Source organism: Aulonocara stuartgranti, assembly GCF_965226115.1.
Source record: "Aulonocara stuartgranti genome assembly, chromosome: 15".
NCBI classification, from domain to species: Eukaryota; Metazoa; Chordata; class Actinopteri; order Cichliformes; family Cichlidae; genus Aulonocara; species Aulonocara stuartgranti.
In genome coordinates this window covers 27,859,682-27,876,798 of record NC_138951.1, presented here as the reverse complement: position 1 = coordinate 27,876,798, position 17,117 = coordinate 27,859,682, and the positions used below count along the sequence as shown (strand labels likewise).

At 44.7% G+C, this 17,117-nt stretch overlaps 1 protein-coding gene and 1 pseudogene across 2 annotated transcripts; one reads left to right on the top strand and one right to left on the bottom strand.

Annotated features, from left to right (window-relative positions):
* Window positions 1-2,071: 2,071 nt before the first annotated feature.
* Window positions 2,072-4,619, top strand: LOC309688657 (histone H1-like; the record flags this gene model as incomplete). The annotated part of the gene is made up of 2 exons (XM_082504529.1): window positions 2,072-2,924; window positions 4,575-4,619. The coding sequence occupies exons 1-2, from the start codon at window positions 2,478-2,480 to the stop codon at window positions 4,617-4,619; spliced, it is 492 nt and encodes a 163-aa protein (XP_082360655.1). The 5' UTR covers window positions 2,072-2,477.
* Window positions 4,620-7,177: 2,558 nt separating this feature from the next.
* On the bottom strand, window positions 7,178-16,917 carry LOC309688656 (ankyrin repeat and SOCS box protein 2-like; annotated as a pseudogene). The gene is made up of 3 exons: window positions 16,690-16,917; window positions 15,909-16,096; window positions 7,178-7,344 (listed from the first exon to the last, which is right to left on the bottom strand). The product of its transcript is annotated as an ankyrin repeat and SOCS box protein 2-like (transcript).
* Between the last annotated feature and the right edge of the window lie 200 nt (window positions 16,918-17,117).

Sequence of the window (17,117 nt, the reverse complement as noted above, 5' to 3'; positions counted from 1 at the left end):
GTGTGAAAGACTTATTATGAGCCATTGTTGAGATATACAGCACACCTGTGAAGACAACTAATATGCTGAACCCTGTATGAAACATCTAATAGTACATGATGGAGAAGCTGTATTGAATATGAAAGTGTAAGACTTTGCCGCTGTGGGCAGAGCATGCAACTACTGTGTGATGTTGCGTTGCGTTTTTTTTTTTTTCTTTTTCTTCTGAGCTGATGAGCAAGCTACACATTATCAGATCAAGAGCTGTCTGAGAACTACTCAAAGAGAGGGGAACAGAGCTCTGATAACTGTGATAACTGGAGTGTGCAGCGTTCCCGTGAGCAGTTTTCCTGCACCTTGACTCGTGTGTGTGTAGCATCAGCATCATGTTTTTGTTTATTTGCCTTTATTTGCCTTGTTTGTTTGCCTTTATGGTGCCTTCAACACCATTCTTCCCTCGGTTCTAAAGGACAAGCTGGTGAACTCTGGAGTGGACCATCACCTCACTACCTGGATCCTGGACTACCTCACCGACCGACCACAGTATGTGAGGACTCAGGGCTGTGTGTCGGACAGGGTCGTCTGCAGTACGGGGGCCCCACAGGGAACGGTTCTGGCTCCGTTCCTCTTCACCATCTACACTGCAGACTTCTCCCACAATTCCACCCAGTGCTTCCTGCAGAAGTTCTCTGATGACTCTGCAATAGTCGGCCTCATCACTGATGGGGACGACAAGGAGTACAGAGGTCTGACCCAAGACTTTGTGGACTGGTGCCAGCTGAACTACCTCCAGATCAACGCCAGTAAAACCAAGGAACTGGTGGTAGACTTCCGCAGGCACAAGCATTCTCCACTGCAACCACTGAACATCCAAGGTATGGACATTGAGGCTGTGGACAGCTACAGGTACCTTGGTGTTCATCTGAACAATAGACTGGACTGGACTCATAACTCAGACGCCCTCTACAGGAAAGGGCAGAGCAGGCTGTACCTGCTGCGGAGACTCAGGTCGTTTGGAGTGGAGGGCCCACTCCTGAAGACCTTCTATGACTCTGTTGTGGCTTCTGCTGTCTTTTATGGTGTGGTCTGCTGGGGCGGCAGCATCTCTGCTGGGGACAGGAAGAGACTGAACAGGGTGATCCGAAGGGCCAGCTCTGTTCTAGGATGCCCTCTGGACCCAGTGGAGGTGGTGAGTGACAGGAGAACGGCGGCTAAGCTGTCATCCCTGTTGGACAACATCTCCCACCCCATGCAGCAGACTGTGACAGCACTGAGCAGCTCCTTCAGTGGGAGACTGCGGCACCCACGGTGTGGGACGGAGAGATTTCGCAGGTCTTTCCTCCCCACTGCTGTCAGACTCCATAATAAAGACTTTAACTGATCAAGCACACACATCCATACATATGCAATAATACTAAGTGCAATAATCCTTTCTGTCATCGTTGTATTTTTACTCAGTTGTATATAGTATTTGTATTTGTATTCTATTTTTATCTTATTGTATATTTATTTTATTGTATTCTACTGTATATAGTATTTTATTCTATTCTGTACAGTTGTGTACTGTATTTATTCTTATTGTATTCTAATTTTTGCCTCATAACTTTTGCACTGTCCACTTCCTGCTGTGACAAAACAAATTTCCCACGTGTGGGACTAATAAAGGTTATCTTATCTTATCTTATCTTATTTGTTTTGTTGGGTTAAAAATAATTGAATAAACTGGTGATTATATTTATGGATCACCATGGTATCATCAGCCATGTGATTTATTTATGCAGATGAAAAAGAGGAAGAATTTATATTGTAGATGAAAAATAAATCATAGGGAAAAGGTTTTGTGTTGATCAGCCAAAAACAACCACGATTTTATTTTTTGCTTTTAAGAAAGGATTGTTCACAAAAACAGAGAGAGAGATGTGTGTTGATTAAGCAGTGATGATAATAATGAACATGTCTTAGTTTGTCACTTTCAGGTGAAAAGCAGACCTGAATCAATTTTCCACATGCAGCAGTCGGAAGAAAGTTATACTTTAACATCATTGGAAACATGCAGGCCAAGTTTCTGGCTAACTTATTTACAGTGCCATGTGTTTCTCAACCTCACAAGCGAGCTCACTCCTCCCTGAAGATAAGGAATGCAGCTCCAAAGCAATAACATGATAAAGAGACAGCAGCAAGTCCTGAGCACAAAAAGTCCCAGCAAAGCAGCAGCAATGTGGATAAACAGCAGCAGCAGAAGAAAGCAAACCCATCTTCCTGTCTGATTGGATGAATTCCACGGAGGGGCGAGCAAGATGGCGGTGGCAGCATGTTGAAATGCTCAGAAAGGACTGAGTGACTCGGGCAAGCCACATGCGGCTAGCATGCTGGCTAGCGACATGAAAGAAATGGACCCTTCATGATGCGTTCAACGTGCCAGTGCTGTGGTGGGAAAGGCTCCATCATAAACACGCCCTGCGCCCTGTGCAGAGGTTCAGGCCAAGAAGACGAAGACAATGACTTCCAAGCCCAAGAAGGTCGGCCTCAGCGTGGGCGAGCTGATTGTGAAAGCCGTGGCCGCTTCCAAGGAGCGCAACGGCCTGTCCATGGCCGCTCTCAAGAAGGCTCTGGCTGCCGGAGGCTACGATGTGGACAAGAACAAGGCCCGTGTCAAGACCGCCATCAAGAGCCTGGTGGCAAAGGGCACTCTGGTGCAGACCAAGGGCACCGGGGCCTCCGGATCCTTCAAGATGAACAAGGCTACTGAGAGCAAAGCCAAGAAGCCCGCCGCGGCCAAAGCCAAGAAACCGGCAGCAGCTGCTAAGAAGTCGCCCAAGAAGGCAGCGGCAGCACTTCAGCCACTAGCACAAAGTCAACCGCATCAGAGGAGGGACAGGACAAAGCTGAAGGAGAAACTGCCTGCTATTGGACTATTGAAGTGGCAGAGGACAATAGTGAGAGTGGTGAGAACACAAATTTTGTTATTAAATGTGGGAAATCAAAATTTGGGTTAGCAAACCTGGGGAAAACAAAACTGACTGCTTAAGTTGGAAAATTGTGAAGGAGTCTGAAACACTGCGAAAATAGAAATATATACAGAATCACAACACACAAGCAGAACATGCATTAACCCTACTAACACAAACACAAGAGAGCTTATGAAGATTAGACAACATCTTAAGCGTGAGTCTGTTTATCATCTTGTCCAAGTCACCCCATGTGATGCAAAGACCAGTGGACTCACAGCACATTAGTTAAGAAATGATTAAATAATAGCAGAGAAGTGTGTAGGAAAGGCAGCTGTAAGAACATGCTCTGCTGGATATGCAGCTCCACAGACATGCATTAGACCTGCCTAATAACACAAACACCCATGCAATGAAAATTAGCTTGTTATCTTTCATCAGTGTTAAAATAGTGTCAATTTAGCAGACACTTGTTATCAAATGCTGAATTTATCCAATGCAAAAAATTGACTCTCTAGGTTGCAGGACAACAGTTTAACTTTTGTGGGGAAAAAAGATCCTGGTTTGACCAACCAGAGATCAGACAATAAATTTATTTGTTGATATAGTAAATTGGGAGAAGCTTCCTGCTTGATTGAGCAGCACAAGTAATTTACTGTATGAGGGAAATTGTCTTTTGTGATACTATTTTGAACATGCATTTCTGTTGTCCTGTCAACTTAGTGGGTTAATAGCCGATATGCAAATTATTTGATTGGTTTTTAGATTAATGAAAGGTGACTGAATTCTAGCACGAGTGAATGGGATGTGTTGGAGTTTGTTAGAGTGGAGACTCTAAAACACTGAGTTTCCTGTTTTGATGTGCGAGTGAATCCTGTATTTAGATACACAACTCTGAATACGTCAGAACAAACGTCTTTTGTGAAGTGCATGACAGCATGTCACATGTTTTATGATGAAGGGAAAAAGGAAAAATTGAATAAAATAGATCTGTGGCTTGAATGAGTGAAGAGCACAGACCTGGTGATTAAACTCATAGCTAATATGACATTAGGGTTATGTTGTGTGTTGTGCAGTTGATGGTTGGTTTGGAGTGAATCTAGCTGATAATTCTTCTCCTGTTGTGAAGTTGATGAGGAGTTTGTGTCATGACTTAACAAGGCCTTTTTATTTTGATACTTTCACAGTGCACTGAAAGTTTGGTTTGATAATCTCTGTTATTTTTTATTTTTCATTTTTGAACAAGCACTGATTTTTGCTTGTGAATTTCTTTTCTTTGAGCAGATCTGCAAGTCGGGAATTAAAAGCGTTACACGTCGTCAAGAAAATTGTTGCAAGTGAGTTTCTCCACATTTAAAATGGGCTCAGGAGAAAGCCACTTATTTGGGACAATTAGGAAATGAGAGTCCCCCCCAAAAAGGATTCAACGAGGAAATCCAGTCTAAATTATTTTTCTTTTTGAAATAACGTCGTTTTGCTGAGCATGGAAACGAATGCGATGATAATTTCCACAATTAGCAAAAGAGGGAACCACTGAGTGAATGAGTGAGAATTTTAAAATAACTGACTGACTGACTGAACATGATTGTGTGAAGTTAACCCCCACCTGACAAAGGTGCAGATGAACCCATGTGTTTCCTTTTACAGGAGCAGAAAGATGACAGCAACACTCAAGGTTGCATGATGATTTAACCTTTTAAATGCCATTTTCTGTGTCTGTGCATTTATCAGGTGTGTTATTCATAGGCTTGTGTTGCTCACAGAGATAACTGTGACAAAGTATGCATACGCCTGCGCAAGCGCTAATATTTGCATTTTCTTTTCTTACAGCATGCCAGTTCTTCATGTGGATTGATGATGCGATTTATACCAGGACAACTGGTTGATGTTTTTTCCTACTACAGGATTTCTGGGTTTATGTGTGAGGAAAACTGTGTTTACAGGTTATGAGTGGTGATGCTGTTGCATTGTGTTGATGGGAAAATGTGATGGCTACTTTGATAATGTGAATAACATGTGTGAAATTTCCTGTGTTGAGAACTGGTGTTACTTCTTTCCACAGCTATAGATGGCTAACTTTATGGTCTTTTTATGGCACCTCTGGAACCTGTCGACCTGCGTCTGACCACCAATGGTCACTGTGTTGCTAATGTTTGTTTTTCTATGACTGCGTGTAGAGGATTCGGCAGAAGCGGACAAGTGACATGAGAAAAACAAATAAGAGATACAGTGTTTCTGGGATAGTTTGATATGGGCTCATTAGCTGGCCACTTTTGAGCCCATAGTAATATATAAGTGGAGTGACTTTGCTTAAGAGCAGTCACCGATTACATTAATGTTGCCTGAGTACATGGGATGATCCATGTCTGAGGCGACTTATGAAAATAATTGTAGTTTACTGATTTGAGAAAACCTGCACATGACACTTGTCTTGCTGATGTTGAATGCTTCTTGTTCTTATGATACAATTGTTTACAGGTATGAAGTTTGATTTTACTTCCAGATTTTGCTTTCCAGGCCATGATGGTGTGTATGCAGGCTCCTGGGAGAACCAGGTGTTAAGCAAACTTAATATGCAAAACACACTAACATTTTTATTGCAGGATTATAGGTCCAGGGTGGTGCTGCTCCAGGGGAGGAGATGCCCTGATGTTGCCTGGGATATGATCTAGCTAATCTTTTTCTTTAAGACAGGAATCCAGGTTTGGTGAGTTGACGCATGGGTGTGTCCATGCGTCAAGAGGAGGGGTCCAAGGATTAACATTAAACAATGTTTTTTATTATTGTTGCAGTGATTTGTGTGATTAGCCGTTTTATTTACAAATATTAAACCTATGCAAGTGGTGTACCCATGAGCGTGGACAATTAAGGAGTCATATATCTATATATATATAGTCAAATATCCCCCTCACAGGACGAAGGCTTGAATGAGGTGATGGGGGTTGGTGGAGGCCATAAAACTAGAGTGCTGAGAGGTCTGCAGCTTGGAAATAGCTGAGACCCATGTTGACGAACAACAAAACCAACTGGTATGTTTGAATGTCTATTCTACATACATTTGGACTCTGGTCCTATGGACAGTGATGGAAACAACTGGAAGAGACATTCATGACGCTTTGCAGAGCTTAAACCACTCTGCAGAGAGACATGTGATGTGCACACCCGGAGGAAGCACCACCAAGCTGAGATGTTTTTGAAAATGTTATCTTCTTATTTTCACTATTAAATTAACAATTTCTTTGTTTGTTTGTGGGATGCAGTTTGCCATGAGATGAGATCAATGAGGAATGGGATAACTGCTAATACATTTGTTAAACTGTGTATCATTACAGTAATTTAGGGTGATTTGACATATGCTGAGTATAAAAATGTTTGCATTGAAACTGTCAGACATGAGGTATTCATACCTGGGAACTTTTCAAGCATAAAGGTCAAAAAGGGGGGAAATGTTAGATTTGTATTGTTGATTGTCATTTATGCTTAGAAATATTTACTTATATATGCTTAGAGTTTTGTGATTAGTTGTAGATTGGTAGAGGTTTTGATCCTTGATAGTCTGCAAACTTTGTGTGTATTAGACAGCACTTTGGGAGCATGAGAGGTCATACCGTGTCTTATTGTTTTATGGTAGGATTAACGTAGTTGCATCTGTTCTAGTCTAAGTGCTCTTTGTTTAGATGAACTGCAGGACTTCCTCACCGTGTTATCTAGGATGAACCATCCAGGGTGAGGGGGAGGCTACCCTCTTCCTGACCAAGGATGTTTGACCCTTTGATCAGCAGGCCACACACACACACACACACACACACACACACACACACACACACACACACACACACACACACACACACACACACACACAGGCAAGGTACTCTTTGTGTGTATGTAGACGTCATATGTTAATGAACTTATGCATATTCATGTAACCTCAATAAAAGAACAGTGGTACGGGAGAACGGACGAGAGCAACTGGGGTCAAGCGAAGGAACGGTGCCTATCCGGTTCTCTCCCGTGCACGAGAAACATGAAGAAGCTTGCCTACTTGTGTCTTGCTTTGCAGTGTAATTATATTGCCTTCAACGTTCCAGCGGATGGGTTCAAGCTACAAACCTATCAAATGTCTTAAAGAAACATAAAGAAATCAAGTCGTTTTTCTTTCCAAGCTCCTTAAATATATATTATTCAAACCTCTGAAGGTAGTACTTATGACACCTTCACTAAAGCACTTTCTGTATTATGTCACTGTGATGTCACAATTCATCTGCAAACAGCGGTGTCTCCTGGGCCTTGTTGGTGATGTTTAGGTCAGCTCCATGCTTCAGAAGAAACTCGACACTGGAAACATTGTCTCGCTGACTGGCCAGCATCAGAGCGGTACCATGCTTTAAGGTACCCCTGTTCACTGAGTCAGGTGCAGCTTAGTGCAGAGAAAGGTAAAATGTCAGACTGTGCTTCATAGAACCCCTCTGCATTGTTTTTTTTTTTTTAAACCCTCCTTTGAGTAAACAAGCATACTGAGTGTGTTTGCTCATCCATCTGCTGAAGTCCCTTCTGACCTAAAGTCAGACATGTCCTATCATTCTAAACATGCAGAGAACATGCAGCAAACGCAAACGAAATCACATCACAGAAAGTGGAAACCATAAAAAATAAGATCCTATTCATTTGTACAGAGAGTCGTGTGCCTCATATTCAATTGAATTGAATTTTATTTATATTGAACTAAGTCACAACAGTCATCTAAGGCATTTCATATTGTAAGGTAAAGGCCCTACAATAATACATACAGAGAAAACCCCAACAATCAGAAGACCCCTGATGAGCAAGCACTTGGCAACAGTGGAAAGGAAAAAACTTCCTTTTAACAGGAAGAAGGTAGAACAAGGCTCAGGGGGGTGGAGCCATCTGCTGAATGACTGGGGTGAGGTGAGGAAGACAGAGTAGAATACATGCTGTGGAAAAGAGCAGGAGATTAATAATAATTCATGATTAAATACAGAGAGGTGTATAAACACAGTAAGGGGGGAAAAGGGTAAGTGAAGAAGAAAAACTCAATGCATCATGGGAAGCGTCCAGCAACCGATACCTATTGAAGAGTAACTAAGGGAGGATTTAGGGTCACCTGATCCAGCCCTAACTATATCATTGAGCAAAAAGGAAAGTTTGAAGCCTAATCTTAACAATAGAGATAGTGTCTGTCTTCTGAATCCAAACTGGAAGCTGGTTCCACTGAAGGGGGGCCTGAAAACTGAAGGCTCTGCCTCCCATTCTACTTTTAAATACTATAGGAAGAACAAGTAAGCCTGCAGTGCGAAAGTGAAGTGCTCTATTGGGGTGAAATGGTACTACAAGGTCGTTAAGATTAGATTGGGCATGATTATTCAAGACCTTGTGTGTGAGGAGGAGGATTTTAAATTCTGGATTTAACAGGGAGCTAATGAAGGGAAGCCAATATAGGAGAAATCTGCTCTCTCATCAATCCCTGACAGGATGTTGGATTAACTGAAGGCTTTTCAGGGAGTTTTTAAGACATCATGATAATAATGAATTGCAGTAGTCCAGCCTAGAAGTAATAAATGCATGAACTAGTTTTTCAGCGTTTCTCTGAGACAGGATATTTCCAATTTTAGAGATATTGCACATATCGAATAAAGCAGTCCTACATATTTGTTTAATATGTGCATTGAAGGACATATCCTGGTCATAAATGACTCCAAGGCTCCTCACAGTGTTACTGGAGGCCAAGATAATGCCATCCAGACTAAGACTTTGGTTAGATACCATATTTCTAAGATTTTTAGGACTGAGTGCAATAACCTCACTTTTATCTGAATTTAGAAACAGGACACCCTTATGAGAAAAAACATTGAGGGAATAGTTTACCCTGCCCGGGATAGGGTTACCTGGTGGGGAAGGAGCCTGAGTTAGTGCGTGAGGTTAAGAGGTACCGGCTAGATATAGTCGGGCTCACCTCTACGTATGGCTTGGGCTCTGGAACCAGTGTCCTGGAGAGGGGCTGGACTCTGTCTTAGTCTGGAGTTGCCCCTGGTGAGAGGCGGCGGGCTGGGGTGGGTATTCTAATATGCCCTCGGCTTGCTGCTGGTATGTTGGTGTTCTCCCCGGTGGATGAGAGGGTTTGTTCCCTGCGCTTTAGGGTCGGGGAACGGGTCCTGACTGTCATCTACGCTTATGCGCCGAGTAGCAGTTCAGAGTACCCAGCCTTCTTAGAGTCCCTGGGTGGGGTGCTGGAAGGTGCTCCACCTGGAGACTCTGTTATCCCACTGGGAGATTTCAATGCTCACGTGGGTAACGACAGTGAGACCTGGAGGGGCATGATTGGGAGGAACGGCCTCCCTGATGTGAATCTGAGCTGTGTTTTGTTATTGGACTTCTGTGCAAATCACAGTTTGGCCATAACGAACACCTTGTTCGAACATAAGAGTGTCCATAAGTGCACGTGGCACCAGGACGCTCTAGGCCGCAGGTCGATGATTGATTTTGTAATCGTATCACCAGACCTGCGACCATATGTTCTGGACACTCGGGTAAAGAGAGAGAGCTGTCAACTGATCACCATCTGGTGGTGAGTTGGATCAGGTGGCAGTGGAAGAAGCTGGACAGACCCAGTGCACCTAAACGCGTAGTGAGGGTGTGCTGGGAAGAATTTTGGACTGCCTCGAAGAGATTCTGGCAAACAGTCAGGCGTCTCAGGAGGGGAAAGCTGTGCTCTACCTACACTGTGTATAGACCTCCTTAATCCAACTGACTTCCGAGGAGGAAGGTGAGGTGAGGAAGTCAGAGTAGAATACATGCTGTGGAAAAGAGCCAGAGATTAATAATAATAATTCATGATTAAATACAGAGAGGTGTATAAACACCAGGGGCGAGGTTACTGAGCCAGTTAAACAACTCCTTGGTGGCAGAGCCCCTGGTGTGCATGAGTTCCGCCCCGAGTTCCTGAAGGTTCTGGACATTGTAGGGCTGTCCTGGTTGACACACCTCTACAATGTTGCGTGGAGATCAGGGGCAGTACCCCTGGACTGGCAGACCGGGGTGGTGGTCCCCATCTTTAAGAAAGGGGACCGGAGGGTGTGTTCCAACTACAGGGGGATCACACTCCTCAGCCTCCCTGGGAAAGTCTATGCCAGGGTGCTGGAAAGGAGAGTTTGTCCGCTAGTCGAACCTCAGATACAGGAGGAGCAATGCTGTTTTCGTCCTGGTCGCGGAATACTGGACCAGCTCTTCATCCTCTCAATGATACTTGAGGGTGCATAGGAGTTTGCACAACCAGTCTACATGTGTTTTGTGGACTTGGAAAAGGCATTCGACCGTGTCCCTCGGGGTGTCCTGTGGGAGGTGCTGGGGGAGTATGGGGTGTCTGGCCCATTGCTACGGGCCATTCGATCCCTATCCAGTGCGAACCGCTTGGTTTGCATTGCCGGCAATAAGTCGGACTCGTTTCCGGTGGGTGATGGGCTCCGCCAGGGCTGCCCTTTGTCTCCGGTTCTGTTCATAATTTTTATGGACAGGATTTCTAGGTGCAGCCAAGTGGCGGAGGGCTTTCACTTTGGTGGCCTCAGAATCTCATCTCTGCTTTTCGCAGATGATGTGGTTCTGTTGGCCTGATCAGGTGATGGCCTCCAGCTCACACTGGAATGGTTCGCAGCCGAGTATGAAGCAGCGGGAATGAGGATCAGCACCTCCAAATCTGAGGCCATGGTTCTCAGCCGGAAAAGGGTGGAGTGCCCACTCTGGGTCGGGGATGAGTACCTTCCCCAAGTGGAGGAGTTCAAGTATCTCGGGGTCTTGTTCGCGAGTGATGGGAGAAGGGAGCCGGAGATCAACAGACGGATTGGTGCTGCGGCCGCAGTGATGCGGACGCTGCACCAGTCCGTCGTGGTGAAGAGGGAGCTGAGTGTATAAGCTAAGCTCTAAGTTTACTGGTCGATCTACGTCCATACACTCACCTATGTCCACAAGCAGTGGGTAGTGACCAAAAGAACGAGATCGCGGATACAAGCGATGGAAATGAGCTTCCTCCGAAGGGTGGCTGGCCTCTCCCTTAGAAATAGGGTGAGAAGTTCACATTATCACATTATTTTATTGTATAATGCCTTGGTGCCACTGGATTTTAACAAGTCTGACACCCATACTGTAAGACAATTTGTGGGGGTGTAGTAAGGAAGTTGGGGGAAGCAGACCAGAGTCTTTAGTCTTCAGCAGGTACACTTGATCCGTGTCCTGGGGAAGACTAACCTGGACCAAAAGCTGCTGCTGGTCTTCTACAGCTCCTCAGTGGAGAGCATGCTTTCCTACTGCTTGTGTGATTGGTACACAGGGGCCACAACTGAAAACAGGAAGGCTGCACAGAGGGTAATTAACACCACCCAAAAAAATCACTGGCTGCCCTCTGCCAACCATGGAGGTCCCACACCTCCAGACACTAACTAACACTAACAGCTTCTTCCTCTGGGCCATTCCAACTGTAAACAAGCCCTATCCCCCCACTCTCAGGCTCTGTCCAATCATCTCACAAATCTGAGGCATGGTATGAGTAACCCACATTTTTGTTGTACATGTACAATGACAATATAGGGCTATTCTATTCTATTTCTGAAGTTTAACCATTTGGTGTGTGTTCTTTGGCTTCACAGATAGGTAGAGTTGGGTGTGATCTGCATAGCAGCGAAAATGTATGCTATGCCTTCTGATGATACTGCCTAAGGGAAGCATAATGTAAACAGAATTGGTCCTAGCACCCTGTGGAACTCTGTGGAAGAGGACTCTCCATTTACATGAACAAATTAGAGTCTATTAGATAGATATGATACAAATCACTGCATTGCAGCACCTGTAATACCTACATCATGCTCTAATCGCTCTAATAGGATATTATGGTCGACAGTATCGAACACTGCATTGAGGTCTAGCAGGACAAGCACAGAGATGAGTCCATTGTCAGAGGCCATAAGAAGGTCATTTGGAACCTTCACTAAAGCTGTTTCTGTACTGTGATGGGCTCTGAAACTCTTCGAATAAGCCATTCCTTTGCAGATGACCTGTTAGCTGTTTGACAACTGCTCGTTCAAGAATTTTTGGAATGAAAGGAAGGTTAGAGATTGGCCTTACTTAAAGGGTCAAATGATGCCTTTTAAAGTAATGGTTTATTTACTACCGGCTTGAAGGCCTGTGGTACATAGGAAATTATAAGAGAGAGGTTGATCATATTCAAGACTGAATCATTAACTAATGGTATTACTTCTTTTAGCAGTCTGTTCTACAAGACTTCCTTCGGTTATGACCTGCTCTCAGTAACAAGGTCTACAGATGTCTTTAATTTCTTAGCAAGTTTAGTCAAATGTTTTAATGTAAGCATCCTGTCCTATTATCACACGTGAAGCTGAAGCATCACTGACCTCCACATGACCTCTCCTGAAGAGTCTGTCTTGTGGTTTAGAGGTCAGATCTCACATTGACTGATCACTGGGTGAATGTGGTGAAAAACCATTGACCAGGCATGTCATCTCTGACCTCACTTATTGGTTCGCAGGGTTTGTTTTTTTTCTTTAAGTAAAAAGTGACCATATTTAAGTAAGAATGTTAAGCTGGTAGGGATTCCTGAAAACTGATTGGATAAACATACTCACCTAAGAGGCCTAGTATTTACATAAGGGCTGAGTTATTTTTTTTAAAAAGAGCTCTGCCACCTTGAGTACCATCATCAGTCAATACGATCATTCCTGGAATCCTGGCTGACAAACTGCAACAAAGACTCCACTTCCTTAGGACGCTGAGGAAAAACCATCTGGATAAGAACCTAATGGTAGCTTTTTACCACAGCACCACAGAGAGTGTCCTCACCTACTGAATCACAGTTTCGTATGTTAATTGCTTGGTAGCGAACAAGAAGAACCTGCAGAGAGTCATTAAGACAGCACAAAAGATCATCAGTTGTCCCTTACCCTCTCTAGAGGACATAGCCAGCACTTGGTGTTTCAGGAGAGCTATAAAGGAATGTTTATCTCGTCTTGTAACAAGTTAACTATTTTAACTACATGTGCATGGACCTGTACAAAGGGTCCATGTACAGGAAACAAAAATCTGGATTTCCCAGAAGGTTATGATCATGTCACCCTTACAGTAAATTAATAAAGAAGCCTAACATTGTGTTGCATATCAGCACATTTTTCCATCATGAATGAACAGTGTGGACATAAAAACATAAGCAGGTGAATGAAGCTGAAAATCTGAAGAAGAAACATTTGAAGTCAGATGTCATGTTACAGACATAAAACTGGAGGGTTTGCCCAACCGTAGCTCAAGGTTCGAGCAGAAGGTTTTTTGTTTTTTTAAATGTGAAACAAAAATGCCCTCCAGATCAAGATCAGCCAGACCCTGCAGGAACTGGAAATCCTTCTACCCTCTCCAATCTTAGAAGAGGTTTACAAGTTTGTGGACAAGGCTCAGCAGGCCCAACACTGTAAAGGAAAAGAAAGACAACGCAGGAAATTTCACACCTTGCTTTCAAAAACACACACTCCTCAGTCTGAACCTACACAACCCAGAGAAGAAAACACACCTGAAGTCAGTCAGGAGAAATGGGTTAAGAACTTTTCAGACAGGATTCTCACTGAACCTGAAAAGAGAGTATTAGCCAAAGGACTCAATTTTGCCATTTCTCCACAACAGTTGCCCATATTGGACCTCATCACAGCCACAGAATCTGCCATACGGATTAACAAATTATCACAGACAGAAGCAGAGCAAATCAGGATGAAAGTCTCAGCCACGCTCTCCAGTCCCTCCATCCAACCTCACAATACAGGAAAAGAAGGTCGTCGCTTCCCTGAGCAAAGACCACAACATCACTGTTTTACCAGCTGATAAGGGAAGATGCACCGTGGTCCTAAACACTACAGATTACCATACAAAGATCACTACTCTCCTCAGTGACAACAATACCTACAAAGCCCTAAAGCGAGACCCCACAAGCAGCTACAAAAAGAAAGTTATAGCTTGCCTTCAAGACTTTGAAAAGGACAAAATTATTGACCGCCTTACATATCACCGCCTTTACCCAGGGGATGCCATACCCTGCATCTATGGACTTCCTAAAATCCACAAGGAAGCTGTCCCACTCAGACCCATAGTCAGTAGCATAAACTCAGCCACTTATAACATTGCTAAACACCTTGCTACCATCCTTGCTCCTCTCGTGGGGAACACCCCACACCACATCAAGAACTCCACCGACTTCACCGACAAGGTCCAGAAACTTACCCTGGATCCAGATGAAACCATGGTGTCCTTTGATGTAGTCTCTCTCTTCACTTGCATACCCACCACGGAGGCCGTGGAGACTGTCAGAAAACGACTACAAGAAGACAGCTCCTTGGAGGACAGGACCAACTTCACACCCGATCAGATCTGCACACTGTTAGACCTCTGCCTCACCACTACATATTTCAAGTACACGAAGGGGCTCCCCCGTGTCACCTATTGTAGCCAACCTTTACATGGAGGAAGTGGAAAGGAAGGCTCTTGGCTCTTTCAAAGGAAGAGTACCCAGCCACTGGTACAGATATGTGGATGACACCTGGGTCAAAATCAAGACACAAGAAGTGGAATCCTTCACTGCGCACATTAACGCTGTGGATAAAAACATCAAGTTCACCAGGGAAGACACAAAGGATAACTGTTTGCCTTTCCTGGACTGCGCTGTGCACATTGAAGAGAACGGCAAACTCAACATCGAAGTTTACCGGAAACCCACACACACGGACCAGTACCTCCTCTTTGACTCCCATCACCCTTTGGAACACAAACTTGGAGTAATTAGGACCCTACACCACCAGGCAGAACATGTTCCCTCTAAGCCTGAAGGAAAAAAGAAGGAACACACACATGTAAAGGAAGCACTCAAAACGTGCGGCTATCCTAAATGGGCGTTCTTAAAGTCAGCAAAGAGGCACAGAAAAGAAGACCAGACACCAGCGAGGGAGGATAAGAAGGACAGACGCAACAACATTGTCATCCCCTATGTAGCCGGTGTATCAGAGAAACTCAGGAGAGTTTTCTCCAAGCATGACATCCCGGTGCATTTCAGACCCAGCAACACGCTCAGACAGAAACTGGTTCACCCGAAAGACAAAACGCCAAAACACAAACTTAACAATGTGGTGTATGCTGTACAGTGCAGCGAGGAATGCTCAGACCTCTACATTGGAGAGACCCAACAGCCACTTCACAAGCGCATGGCACAACACAGAAGAGCCACCTCCACAGGAAAAGACTCAGCAGTCCATCTGCATCTTAAGGATAAAGGACACTCTTTCGAGGATGCCAATGTTCACATTTTGGACAGAGAGGACAGATGGTTTGAAAGAGGAGTGAAAGAAGCCATCTATGTCCACTGTGAGCGACCATCTTTGAACAGAGGCGGGGGTTTACGACACCAACTCTCTGCCATCTATAATCCAGTTTTGAGATCCCTTCCCAGACGCCTTAACGCCCACTCACATCCTGGGCCATCTGATCTCAGGAATTCGCATGATAAGGTGGGGCCAGGTTTCACAGTGAACACACCCGAAACTCTGGCTGATTGGGACCCACACCCAGTTTCACACCTTGGCTCAGGCGATTAGAGGATCATCAGGGGGTCCTTTTGTCCCTCTGTGGGGGGTTACTCCCACTAGGTTTATATCTGGGACTCTCCACCATTTGACCTTAGAACTGAAGAAGCTTCTCGGATGAGAGGTGAAACGTCTTCAAGCAACGTAAAGAAGTCCAGACACTTTTCTTTGCAAGCTCCTTTGACTACGATGACCTGGATGACTGAGAACCTTCACAGACAAAAATGACAAATCAACCAAAACACAAAGTAAAGCTTTATTGGTGATTAACATCACATTTAACGGCTGAATCAGGTAAGAGGCGTTGTTAGAGGCTTAATGAGAAGCAGAAAGCAGTAGGTGTCCTGACCTCTGACCAGGATCCTAATGCACTGCAGCTGTCCATAATAAGCAGCTTCACGAAGAGCGATCCAGCCTTTATCATTTGGCTCCATAAGGCTGCTTAACCGCCTCTGGACCAATTCCATCAGAGCCTCTGCATCCCCATTCATGATGATGGACTGTAATGAACTGACCTCTCTGAGGAAACACACAAACCTTCAGAACCACAGACTTGGAGCCAGAGTCAGATCCAACACAGAGCCGCTGCACTGGAATAACACAGAGTTAAAACCACCATAACAGAACCAACAGATAGTCAGAACAAACACAGAACATGAGTAGAACGACAGAGTCACAAGCACAGAGCAAGTCAGAAACAACCCCACCCCCCACCCACCCACCCAACACACACACCCTGCAACCATCTCCAGACTGTCTGACACTCACTCTGAAACGTCTATTGATCTCTTGCTGCTTTCTGATGTTTGTGGATGTTTCCATCCTCTGAGCTCTATTTCATTGCAAACTGACTCACCTCTTGTAGACCTTGTAGAGCATGTCCACAGCATGTCTTTTATCCTGTCTTCCTTCTCTCACCCCAACCGGTCGCAGGAGATGGCCGCCCCTCCCTGAGCCTGGTTCTGCCGGAGGTTTCTTCCTGTTAAAAGGGAGTTTTTCCTTCCCACTGTGCTTGCTCATAGGGGGTCATATGATTGTTGGGTTTTTCTCTGTATCTATGAAGCGCCTTGAGGCGACTTATGTTGTGATTTGGCGCTATATAAATAAAACTGAATCGAATTGAATTGAATTGAAACTGTGACAGGGCTGTGGGAGGGTTTATACAATTTTGGATGTGGGGGGCAGGTTCAGGTGCAGGAACTGTCTGCACCCCTTTGGGTTAGGGTTTGTTTGGATGATGATGATGATGAAGCCTGTTTATCAGACAAGCTTCTCTCAACAGCGATCTGCAGCAGCTCCTCGTCTGCCAGGTGACTGTAGATACTGTAGTCATCCAGGTTCTGCTCAGAGACTGCCATGTCAGACAGGGGAACAGGAAACGGTTTGCTCTCTGTGTTTCTCGTTAATGCCAGCAGCGTGTGAACAGCAGCGGGTCATCCAAGATGATGGCGTTTTGGCCTCAGCTGCTGCTGAATGATGTCAAGACTGCGGGTCAGCGGTGTTTGTTTCCTCCAAGCTGAAGACAAAAATTCAAACACTGCGAGAGCTGCTGTCAGCA